Below are 12,500 nucleotides of genomic sequence, written 5' to 3'. Positions count from 1 at the left end.
CCTCTTGGTTTAAATGGGTATTGTGGGCTACTGGTCCGGTGGTTCACTCACCTATACCTGTGTTTGGATCCCAAGGAGCCAAACTTGGACAGTTTTCTGGTCAGTGTGTTGCCATCATTCTCTGGCATTCTACAAGAACAGACAAGAGACCGCGCATCACAATGACATCACTCCTACGCAGTTAAAACCACAGAACAAGAGCAGGAGATGAATGCAGCGATACGTCTTTAAATCTTTGTTACAGAACTCCTTGCTGGAGGAGTGTCGTTGTTTTCTGTAGAATGGGTCCCTGCTGAAAAACTACAGTATCACCTTCAGTCGTGCACTTTGATAATCATGTAGGCTACTCTACTCTACTCTACTCTACTCTACTCTACTCTACTCTACTCTACTCTGCTCTACTCTGCTCTACTCTACTCTACTCTACTCTACTCTACTCTACTCTACTCTACTCTACTCTACTCTACCCTTCTCTTCTCTTCTCTTCTCTTCTCTTCTCTTCTCTACTCTTCTTTTCATGTATTTGTGTGATGTACTGTATGTTGTACTCTATACACACACTTTTACAACCATGCAGGCTACTGTTTTTTTGTGCTTTTGTGATGAATTGCATATTTTGTTTCACCCTCCCCACCTGTTTCAACCCTGCAACCCCCCCTCGTTTAAGCCCTGCAACCCCCCCCCCCCCCTCGTTAACCCCCAGCCCTAGGAGAGTCCCGTTCTCCTGGAGGAGCCTGGTGAATCTCCAAACCCTCCGTGATGCAGCTCTGTCCTTAATCACACGGTCCAACCCTCCCCCTTTAGCAGCGCCGGTCTCCTGTGTTCTCCTAATCAGGGCCGTACCCTCCGGAGTCCGCCGTGAACTGCTGGCTCAACCCGCCTGCTGTCTTGGCCAGGTCTCGCATCTCAATGGGACTTCTAGATTATATAAAGGTTAAATCAATAAGAATAAATAAATAAAATCAAACAATTACAAACTACTGTGGTTTTACTGTAAGTATATTGCACAGTGCTTTATCCATAATGTGCATTTTAAATTCCCCAAATCAACAAAGGGAATACAACATTTTATTTTTCTCTTTGTTTTTTTTGAGAGGATTAACTTGACAAATTGAAAGACTAATTTGCAAAAAATTTAAATGGGCTTTCACAGAAATGAAGTCTCCGACGCAACTTCAGGCGAGGCACGAACGTCAACGCCGGGCTAATCGGCAGAGGCTAATCAGTCACACCCCGTAATGACGCAACCCACCAGCTGACTGTCAGCTGTCATAGCATTGGTCCAGCTCGCTAGAGCGCATGTATTTAAGCTGTCAAAACATGTCATTGTTTGCTCTTGTCATTACTGCTGATCGCTTGTATCAGCGTGCTCGCCCCACCTCCTCCCCTGCTCCTCCTGTGTTCTGTCGATGTCATCTCTGTTGTCATCGTTGCTCTCTGTTCCGGGGGTATTGCTGCATTCTTCTGGTATTCCACTATGCGTCGGCTGGTGGAAGCCGGGGAACTTCACTAGCTTAATCTCTGTGGCTCTCCGTGGTGATCGTGGGCCGAAACATCTCTGAAGGGCCATCCAGCGGTCCCTCCGGTCACCATGGAGGCAGAGACACTAGGCTGTACTCCCTCAGAACTCCACGAAGCGTCGGCCCGTGGAGGCCAGGGACTATAATGTACAGCAGTCCCCCTGTGGCTCTCTTTGACAGTCTTAGTGGGCTGAGTTACCTCCGAGCGACTTCCCAATCGCGGCCCACTCTGATCGTCATAGAGGCAGGGGGCTAAATCGATGCTGTTCCCTCTTACTATCGCGCTTTCCACATGCTGTGGAAGGCAGCCCCCCCCCCCCGAACAGAGCACAGCGCCAAAATTAATATGCTGTATTTGCTGCGTGCACAATTAATGGCTCAATTTTGACTAAAGTGATCTCGAATGAAGTGAGGAATCATGTATTTGAATTCCCAACTCTTTGTACTTTTTATAAATTCTGAGAGAAAGAGAACAGAGCTGTTGCTACATGTATTTGGCTTCCTCTCACACCTCCTGAAAAGCAGCTCTCCTGTTCGCTCTCATGATCTCTAATGATGGGAATTATCAGAGAAACACCACCAACCGCTTCTGGTCCTCATTGAAATTCAAAAGCTCAGAGACAGAGAGAGTGAGGCTGCTGTGTGAGTGTGTGTGTGTGTGTATGACTAAGGCTGTGTGTGTGTGTGTTTGTGTGTGTGCGTGTGTGTGTGTGATTAAGGCTGTGTGTGTGTGTGTGTGTGTGTGTGATTAAGGCTGTGTGTGTGTGTGTGTGTGTGTGTGTGTGCGTGTGTGTGTGTGTGTGTGTGAGTGTGTGTGGGTGGGTGGGTGCATGCGTGTGTGCGCTGTCTGCCTGTATGAAGGAGTTTGTGTGGGCGCTGAGAGTGTGCTGAGATGGGGTACAGGACATTACTCCATTATCCTATTCAACGAATACAACCCCCCCCCGACCTCTCATTATAACGCACTTCAGTTGCTCAGCCCTGCCGTTTGAACACGCCTAACACCGGCACCGTGCCGACGCTGTGCTCAGGTCCCTGGTCACTACACTGGGAAGGACACAGGCATGAGGCCAGAGAACCCGGTACGAGGTGGAACGGTTCTGTTTTGTTGTTCTGAGAGTACATGTGATGTGAGCGTCCGAAAGGTAAGACATCCGTTCACAGGCCACTGTACTCGTATGAACTTTTCATAACTTTTGGAGCCCGTACCCCTCACAGCTGTTCTAAGACCCTCTGACACGCATGGCTTCTCCTCATGCCCGCTCTCTCTCCCCTTGCCTCAGGGCGGCGCTGTCTCACCCTTCCCCGACCACCTGGTCTCTCTCCAGACTCAAATATTACGTTGAATCGCTCTGCATACTACATAATAGAGTCTGTGCCACTTGGCCGCCCAAGCTGGTGTTCTGAGGGCGTATTGATGGGTCAAAATTGAAAGAGTGACAGGTTCGTAGCAGCAAATGAGAGAGGCTAGCCCAGGTTAGATGGGCGGGGCATATCTATGGGTGGGAACGCCTGATCGCGAAAGTCGTTACTGATTGTTGTCGCGGGGATTGCTGCGAAACCCAATGAATTGCCAGGATTTGAGCACCAGATTTTGAAGTGTCCCAGACCCATAGAGAGATCTGCAGCACGCAGTAGCGTAGTAGTTAGCGTAGCTTACGTAGCGTATCGGCGAAATAACTCTCACAGGTCTGGCGTTGAGACAGCCTCCCACCCGACTCCCCCCTCTCCCCCCCGCCTCCGAAGACCCGGGTACCGCACCTCCCCCATTCCTCCCCTCTCACCTAGTACAACCAGAAGCCCCCTAAGACGGGGGTTGATAACCTGTCCGGCCCCCCCGGCTCAGCAGCCCGGCTCTCGGTTTACGGTGCGGACGCGAGGGGTTCACACGCGGATCAGGCGGGCCGAGCCAGCGCCAGGCGGACTCCGGGGGGTACGGAGGGAAGTCGGCCCTGATTAGGAGAACACAGGAGACCGGCGCTGCTAAAGGGGGAGGGTTGGACCGTGTGATTAAGGACAGAGCTGCATCACTGAGGGGGTGGAGATTCACCAGGCTCTACTGAGTCGCTGGTGTGAGATGGGAGCCTAAGAGACTTAGTCTAGAATTGACCTGGACCATGAGTCAGACTCAAGCTGTGTTCGGAATCGCTCCCTATTCACTATATAGTGCACTATATAGGGCGTCAGCCATTTTGTTTGTAGTGTCCGAATTCTCCACGGAATTTTCGTTCCCTATATAGTCTACTATTTATTGCCCACAATTCACCTTGATTTCCAGGGAACAGTGCATGTACCCTACATTTTCTCCATTCCCTAGGTAGTTCACTACATGTTGAACCCCATATAGGGAATAGGGAGTGTGGGAACGAGGGAGCGATTCCGAACACAGCTACTGTGTGGCTGAAATCCTGTGGAAGTGGATAATTAGCTATGCTTTTTTTTTTTTTTAAGCCTGTGGAAGTGGATGTAGTTTAGCTAAAGCCCCAGACGCACTGGAAGAGTCTGACGCTAGCGTTTTGAAGTAGACCAATTGTTTTAAATGGCCGATCACGCACCAAAAGCGTTTTGAGGCGAGTCAAACTGCCTTGACGCTTCTACTCCGAACTTGTTTACATTTTGGAGCGTCAAATGGGGACAAATCAAAATAAATTAATTCAGCTCCCTATCAAAGCTGACGCCTGCAGTGCGCCATAGGAGCGTCAAATGAGAGGAGTCAAATGAAGCGCGTCAATTGATTCTTCCAGTGCGCTTGGGGCTTAAGGGTGTAGTGATGTATAGTATGATGATTAGTCTAGTATTTACCTGAAGAAGGTGTGGTGTTCTACACAGCACTTCCACAGATGTTTACAGGCGGTCTTGTTTGGAGCCTCGAAGAAAAAGGATGTTTCTGTGAACTAGGGAGAAAAAAAACATCAACTCACACAACCCATAAGAAACAGTTTTCTCCAACTAAACAATAGTTTAGTAATGCTTTAACGAAAACATAATATGGGTAATTTATTTATACTGTAATTTAGAGAATAATAAGATAATTGAGGTGGTATTTAGAGTTGGACCATTGCATCCAACTCTTATCAAATGTATTAAATGTGTCTGTCTCAAGTGTTTTGCGAATGAGTAGGTCCAGTATATCTAATGTCCAGTCTCTCTGAATGGGACGTGCTGGACCATTAGGTTCAGGAGTGAGAGACTAACAAGGAGCCCCATGTATAGATAGTCTCATGGTGGAAGTCCCTCCTCCTAGGTTTCTATCATCAGAATCAGAACCAGAATTTCTTTTATTGCCATTATAGTTTTTCAACATACTAGGAATTTGTTTCAGGCATGGTGCATGACATGGAGCCAACATTGGACAGGGTGCAGGGATGAGATGCAAAGACAGGACAGTGCAAAGAACAGTACAAAGTACGAATGCAAAATAAGATTAAGAAAAACAATAAACTAAGTGTAGTGCATGAAATTCAACTCATGCTTAACTGCTTCCCAATTTTGTTTGACACTCTCAGGTGACCTGAGAATCACCTGGCAAAAATGAACAAACTGAATAATCCATAATATTGTATTTGCCATATTCAGCGCTTCGCTGTAAATGAGACCCGCGGGTCCCAGTAGGTCTCACTGAGTCTCAGAGGAAGAGAAGCTATGGTTGGTTCTGCCTCATCAGCCAGAGAATGCATTTCTACTTGGGAGCGGGAGGATTTACTCCAACCGCGAACAGCTTCTAGACTATTTCCCCTGAGACTCCTTGAAATTATATATTCAACCCGTGAGTTTTTTAAGGATCTAAGCGGATTCTCACTCTCCTCACAAGCCAGAGTAAGTATAGAGAGAGAGAAGAGAGAGAGAAGAGAGAGACAGAGGAGAGAATGTCGGCCGATACCCATGTCACGTACCACCAGGCTACCTTAAAGTCTCCCCAGACAGTCGGACGATGTCGGAATGTTTCAAGATCAAACGCACAGTTGACCTATAAAGATTCCACCCAGGGGTCCTAGAGTTCTACTCTGGGGAACGGAAACTGAACTGAAAAGTTTACGCCTTGTAATGACGTCTGATTGACATGAAAATAGGGATATTACCATAAATATAAAATAATTGGGCTCCACAAACCAGCAAAAATGTCGGTATTGCCTGAGGCAGTTCTAATGGACAAGCTAGTCGCGAGTGTTCAAACACCACAGAGCTCATTTTGCAAGCAGAAAAATTGAATTGCATTAAAATCTGCAAGAAAGAAAGACAGAGTGAGTTCCTCTATCTGCCCAGGTCCACTAGATGTTGGACGAAAGTTAAATAGAAAAAAAGTTACATAGAAAACATTTCCACTAATAACAGAAGACTTACATCTTTTCCGACTACTCGAAGCTCGAATTGTGTTTCCTTGAAATGTACTTTTGTGATTCTTGGCCTAAAATGACCAAAGACGCTTGAATGAGTTTAAGCTTCACATCAAACACATTACTGTAAGTCAGTCATTAAGCAAACATGTGGTGTATTTGACAGAAATATTGTAGAATACAATGTTGCGTACTGTAGTCATAATTATGTTAATCATTAATTCAATATTCCGTTACATGAAACAGCAAAAATACCCACCAGAAATACTTCCCAACTTGTGTTTTGTTCTTGTAAACAACAACGCCGATAGGTGTCAGCCCAAGGAAGTATTCTGAGTGACTCTCCCCCTGGAACACACAGATATACTACTAAATACTCCCCAAAAATATTCTAGTTTGATCTAAAACCATTTGTGGCAGTAAAATAACCCACTGAAAAAAGCTTCCTGATAGAACTTTTTTTCGATTGCAGATAGAACCCTTTTCAGGTCAGGAAGAACCATTTAGGGTTCCGAACAGCACTATACAGACCTGAAAAGTGTTTTAGAGGGTTCTCAAATGGCTCTATATACTGTAGCATACTGTTTTAGAATGTTAGTGTGCAATTACATACTGTAAATCTGCATAAACGTGCAGTTAAGAATGGTGAAGAGAACATTAGTCAGTGAGGGGCATTATTATCATGGCTCATCTTGAAAGAGGAAGAGAGAGAGAGAAAGAGAGAGATAGAGAGAAAGAGAGAGAGAGGGAGAGAGAAAAAGAGAGAGAGAGAAAGAGAGAGAGGGAGAGAGAGAAAGAGAGAGAGAGAGAAAGAGAGAGAGGGAGAGAGAGTGATGGAGAGAGAGATAGAGAGATAGTAGAGAGATAGAGAGAAAGAGTGAGAGGGAGAGCGAGAGACAGAGAGAAAGAGCGAGAGACAGAGAGAAAGAGGGAGAGAGAAAGAGAGAGAGAAAGAGAGATAGAGGGATAGAGAGAAAGAGAGAGAGAGGGAGAGAGGGAGAGCGAGAGACAGGGAGAAAGAGGGAGAGAGAAAGAGAGAGAGAGAGAGAGCAGCAGCAGGCCAGCATCTACTCACAAACACTGGGTGAAGGTCGACTCCGTACATTTCCAGGGTTTTGGCAATTCCTAAATAATTGACTTCAGCCTCGGAGGGAACCTGACCCCTACACAGGGGAGAGGACGCCCGTCAGGGTTTAGAGTCACACGATACACACACACACACACACACACACACACACACACACACACACACACACACACACACACACACACACACACACACACACACACACACACACACACACATTATCTGGTACACACATCTACAAGTGTATCACCATTGCACTGGACTAAGGACAGACAGAATGGTTAAGTAATGTAACAGAAGACATTTGACACCGAAGTCTGTCTCAACTTTGAGAGATGAACTGTTGTCATTGTAAATCTTGAAGTACACATATTGTTATAAATGCATGGATTAGTAACAAACTGTCACACAGACTAGATAGTACGTGTTTAGAAGGCATCTTTGTGTTGTAATGTTTCAGCAGTGCCATCAATTCTTTTCTTCAGGTAGCCGTTATTTTAATATCTGTCCATGAACTACAGATAAAAACTACAGTAGCATCTTTTGGCTCACTCTGCCACATTTACGGCCACATTTATGAATGTGCACTATCCCTCTTAAATAAATAATATAAATAAATAATATACATGCATAAATACAAAAATACTTGGAGGACTTCATATCCCTTCTATCACTGCAAAGACTGCCGCTTAACAGTCAAGAGTTCCCCCATGTAATAAGAGTTAAATCAACCATTATTGTCTGTCTGACCTTGGTCAAAACCACTGTAATTTTGTATAGCTTGCCAGAGCACTGAAAAGCAATTATCTTCAAGGAGAGATAAAAGACAAAAGATTTACTCCCAAGAGCTTTCAAGGAGATACATGATCATTACATGTGGTAATATAGTAACCTATATCAAAACAAAACTCCAACTAACATATCATTATTTTTCCATGTTCCTGGATTCCTCAAATTCCAGGTGAGAGAATGTTCACCCAGCCTGCGGTCGAGGTTATGTTGTACTATTACTGATTAACTTGCCTTTATTCAGAGCGGGTTAGCAGCCCAGGTAACCACAGTTATGGGAGAACGAGGCCAACTCCCTCCACTCTGTAAAGGTTCCTTTACAAAGCTGGCCAAGCCACAGTCAATAGGCCAACTATGACACAAGCAACCAGGAATGCAGCTGCTGCTTCTTCATGATCATGTAAAAGGTTTTGAAATACAAGGTAAAGAAAGCTTTATATCCTGTGGTGGGGGTAGACTGAGCTCTTTGTACAGTTACCGTTTAAATAAACACAAACTCTTCCGTTCCTCTCGAGCTATTAGCATGGATCTACTGATCATACACACTAGTAACACAAAGACTCACTCATACTGTTCAAGTGTGACCTGAAAACTCCTTCCCCTCACCTCTGCCCTACTTCTCCTCTCCTCCTCCCCCTCTCCTCCTTCCGTCACTCCTCCTCCCTCCTCCTCCTCTCCTCCTCCACCCTCTCTTCTCTCCTCCTACCTCCTCCTCCTCTCCTCCCTCCGCCACTCCTCTCTCCTCCTCCTCTCCTCCTCCTCTCCTCCTCCACCCTCTCTTCTCTCCTCCTACCTCCTCCTCCTCTCCTCCCTCCGCCACTCCTCTCTCCTCCTCCTCTCCTCCTCCACCCTCTTCTCTCCTCCTACCTCCTCCTCCTCTCCTCCCTCCGCCACTCCTCTCTCCTCCTCCTCCTCCCTCTACTCTCTCCTCCCTCTCTCCTTCTCCTCTCCTCCGTTCCTCCTAATCTTCCCCTCCTCTCATCCCTCCTCCTCTCCTCCTCTCCTCCGCTGCAGACACGACCTCATCCGTCAGCTTGTTTACGGCTATATTACTGATTGTGCTCACGGGGCTGTTTGCGGGGCATGGGCAGGGCAGGGCGGGGCGGGGCCGGGCGGGGATGATTGCCCGTGCTCAGTTATAAATACGGAGCGTGGAGACGAGGCGGGCGGGGGCGGAGGGGGGCGGGGCGGGGCGGGGAGGAGGGTTATTTACGGATGTAGTGGCGAGACTCCGGGGAGCTCAGACTGGCTGGGTCAGCGCTGATCCCAGGGTTTGGTGTCCGTCGTCCTGTAGGGCAGCGGATATACACGGGACCGGAGGGGGGAGGGAGGGAGGGAGGGAGGGGGGGAGGCGGGGGGAGGGGGGTGGTGAGGGGGGGTAGGGACACGTCCAGGGTGGAGATAACTAGGGAGGCCGCCCTACCCGGCTCTCCACGTCTGACAGTGTTTATGTCTCTCCCTCCCTCCATTTCTTCCTCCCTCTCTATCTTAGTCACTCTTTCCTCCCTCTCTTCTCTTGCCGCGCTCCCTCCCTCCCTCCCTCCCTCCCTCCCTCCCTCCCTCCCTCCCTCCCTCCCTTCCCAGCTCTCCATCTCTCCCTTCTTCTGTCGTTTCTCTCCTCTTCCCTGCGCCTCCATGTTCTCCTATCACAGGCCGTCCTCATCCATCACACTGACGAGGGAGGGAGAGATGGGAGAGAGGAGAGGGAGGGGAGAGAGGAGAGAGAGAAGAGAGAAGAGAGAGAGGAGAGAGAGAAGAGAGAGAGAGAGAAGTGAAAGGAAGTGAAAGGAAAGAGAGGAGGGGACAGAGAGGAGAGATAGGAGATAGAGAAAGAGGGAGAGAGAAAGAGAGAGAGAGATAGAGAGAGAGCGAGAGAGGAGAGATAGGAGAGAGAGAGATGGAGAGATAGAGAGAAAGAGAGAGGGAGAGAGATAGAGAGAGAGAGAGAGAGGGAGAGAGAGAGGAGAGAGTGTGCTGATGAATTCTCCTGACTAATCTCCCATCAGCCCGCACTGCTCCCCTCTGCCCCCCGCCCTGAAACATTCCCTGTCACCGTGGGTAACTGATGAGCTCAGAAATGAAAGCGCACGCACCCCCCACCCCCCCTCCACCCCCGGGAGACAGCTTGCTGTCGAAAACGTCGGCCTAATAGCAAACTATTTTCTTTGGCATCGGCGACAGCGTGTGCGGTGACCTGGCGGGCCGACGCCTCCCCGACGCAGGTGTGCTTCTCCCTCACCTGAACCCGGCGAGCCCGGCCTGAGCTCCGTCTGCAGGGCGGGGATTATCGCCCCGTCTGTCTCTGCCGGAGACGAGCCGAGCGTATCGCATCACAAGGCCTGACTGAGCTGTAACAGGAGCTAATGGCCGCCCTCAGGCTGATGAAAAAACTCCAACCACGCTTAACGTCTCTACAGCTAACGATACCCACCACGGCTTCTTATCCGAACAACTGTCTAACAGCAATTATATAAATATTAGCGTCGCGGTCGAGCTAATACCTCGGATGTTATTGTGTTATGATACTATAAACACTGTGACGAATAGCTGATGAAAGATGAACACTGATACAAACCTGTTCTACAGTAAGCTGAGGAACACTATCTCATTGTTGATCGCGGAACGACTAAGTACATGATCTATCGGGTTCCGCCTGGCTGTGTTTCCAGAGTTGTGCTGTGTGTGTTTAGGCCCGGGTGGCTGTTCAGGGCCTAGGGGCTGCATGGAGAGGTTGTGGTTGCATAACGAGGTGAACGAATAAGGGAAGAGGGAAGAGCTGGGGTTTAGACCACATAACCCCCCTCGCTGCCACGATGCAGGCTAGAGAAAACGCACACGACTCAAGGGGATTTGAACCCATATCTCAAGGGGATTTGAACCCATAACTCAAGGGGATTTGAACCCATATTTCAAGGGGATTTGAACCCCTAACTCAAGGGGATTTGAACCCATATCTCAAGGGGATTTGAACCCATATCTCAAGGGGATTTGAACCCATAACTAAAGGGGATCTGAACCCATAACTTGCAGCGGTCCCTGTATCCAACATAACACACATAACACACAATAATTAGAGACCTAGTTGAAACCTAGCATTGCGCCATGCTCAAGCCACACATAGTAAAGTATGCTTTAGACGACAAATGTTTCACAGGATTTCATTTTCGTGTGACAGATGTCTTGCGCAGAAAGATGCTATCGGGACTCCTTCATCATGAGAACACTCTGTTTGGTCTGATCAGAACCAGGAACTACACACGCCTCCGAGGTTCTGAAACTGACTGGAACCCCCTGTGTTGGGCTCTGCGTGCCTCCAGTCACCTCGGTCCCGGTTTGAGAACCGACCCTGTGTACATGAGGCGTGAGCGGCACATCAATCCCAGTGTACCGGCAGTCACAGCTGTAATCTGTAATCTGTAATCTTAATGGAGCAGGGGTCCACGGCAGCCCAGCTAATCTGATCTGATACTAATGAGAGGGGGGGGGGGTGTGTGTGTGGGGGGGGGGGTTCTCCTACCCTCGTGAATCCACCCTGATCTCACAAGCTCACATTCTGTTTCTTTACTGCGTGGATCGGTCTGGCTATAGGCTCAACATGAATCCGTTTGTGTGTCGATCAAAAGTAACTCGGGGGCCAATCATATGTGCTGTGAGGAGATGGTGACGGTGATAGACAGATGGTTCATCCAATCACCTGCCAAGTATTTTTTGAAAGCGGCGGCCCTTTTCTACACCTCCCAGATGGTTCAGACTGTCTGGCATGTCATGTTAGGGGCGTCCCGCTCTCTCAGGAACGGGGGGCTACTAATTCCTTCAGGTGTGTGACAACTCACCCCCATCTCGTTGTTCATGCCAGCGATGGTCTTTTCTTCTCTGTGAGGTCTGTCACCCCCCCCCCCAACCCCCTCTCTCCATCCCCTCACACCCCCGCCCCCCCCCCCCCCCCCCCCCCGGCCCCCAGGCCCAGCTGAGCATGCCAGGCAGGTGGGGCTGCGTGAGCCGAACACAGAGGTCACCGCAGTGATAGTGTGACAAGGTCTCCTGGGACTGATTGGGGCCTCTTCTCCCATTACAAACGCCTGGGCCGAGCCGGAGGGAGGGAATCCTGACAGTCACACAGAAACACATTCCAGAGCGCATTGCGGTATTCCCAACTGGGGCGCTCAGACAACTGATATCCCAGAGAGAAGGGACAGTGGGATTACCGCGCCAATGGACCACTTGAAAGTAAGATTGATGGATTCTGGATGTGAGGTACTGAAGAGATATTCCCAGCCCCGGTGACTCCTATAGGCGGAATAGGCACATGCCTTGGGCCCCCGTTTTCCATTCAAACTTTTTTTTGACTCTCTAAAAGGTGTGAATGTCTCATTGAATACAGTACATGCCAGTGTTCATAAAAACAAGCAAAATAGCAGATTTCGGGGAGAAATTAGTTCTGGTACCTTTAGAGGCTGAAATAAGTTCTAGTTCTAGTACCTTTAGAGGCTGAAATTAGTTCTAGTACTTGTAGAGGCTGAAATTATTTCTTGTACCTTTAGAGGCGGAAATTAGTTCCGGTACCTTTAGAGGCTGAAATTAGTTCCGGTACCTTTAGAGGCTGACCATACAGTAAAATTCCAAATAAGACCACAAAGTAACAGTCCACAGTGTGAGAGAGATTTGATCTGATGCAGAGCAGGCCGGGACTCACTATCACAAATAATCATTTTAATCTACGAAGGGAGGGATTAGAGATTAGGGGCCGTCCTTCCGAGCGGCGAGGAGAGG

General features: G+C 48.4%; 1 protein-coding gene across 1 annotated transcript in view; it reads right to left on the bottom strand.

Moving 5' to 3' along the window:
- Positions 1 to 12,500, bottom strand: part of epb41l4a (erythrocyte membrane protein band 4.1 like 4A) — a 51,315-nt gene that overhangs the window by 11,504 nt on the left and 27,311 nt on the right. The window contains exons 8-12 of the mRNA XM_084441840.1: positions 6,930 to 7,017; positions 6,114 to 6,202; positions 5,862 to 5,925; positions 4,323 to 4,414; positions 52 to 129 (exon numbers count right to left, since the gene is read on the bottom strand). Of these exons, the coding sequence (XP_084297966.1) occupies positions 52 to 129; positions 4,323 to 4,414; positions 5,862 to 5,925; positions 6,114 to 6,202; positions 6,930 to 7,017 (411 nt within the window). The remainder of the gene's footprint in view (positions 1 to 51; positions 130 to 4,322; positions 4,415 to 5,861; positions 5,926 to 6,113; positions 6,203 to 6,929; positions 7,018 to 12,500) is intronic.

Source organism: Borostomias antarcticus (genome assembly GCF_949987555.1).
Source record: "Borostomias antarcticus genome assembly, chromosome: 8".
Taxonomy (NCBI): domain Eukaryota; kingdom Metazoa; phylum Chordata; class Actinopteri; order Stomiiformes; family Stomiidae; genus Borostomias; species Borostomias antarcticus.
Note: the sequence above shows the minus strand (reverse complement) of the source record. Positions and strands in the feature narration are given on the sequence as shown.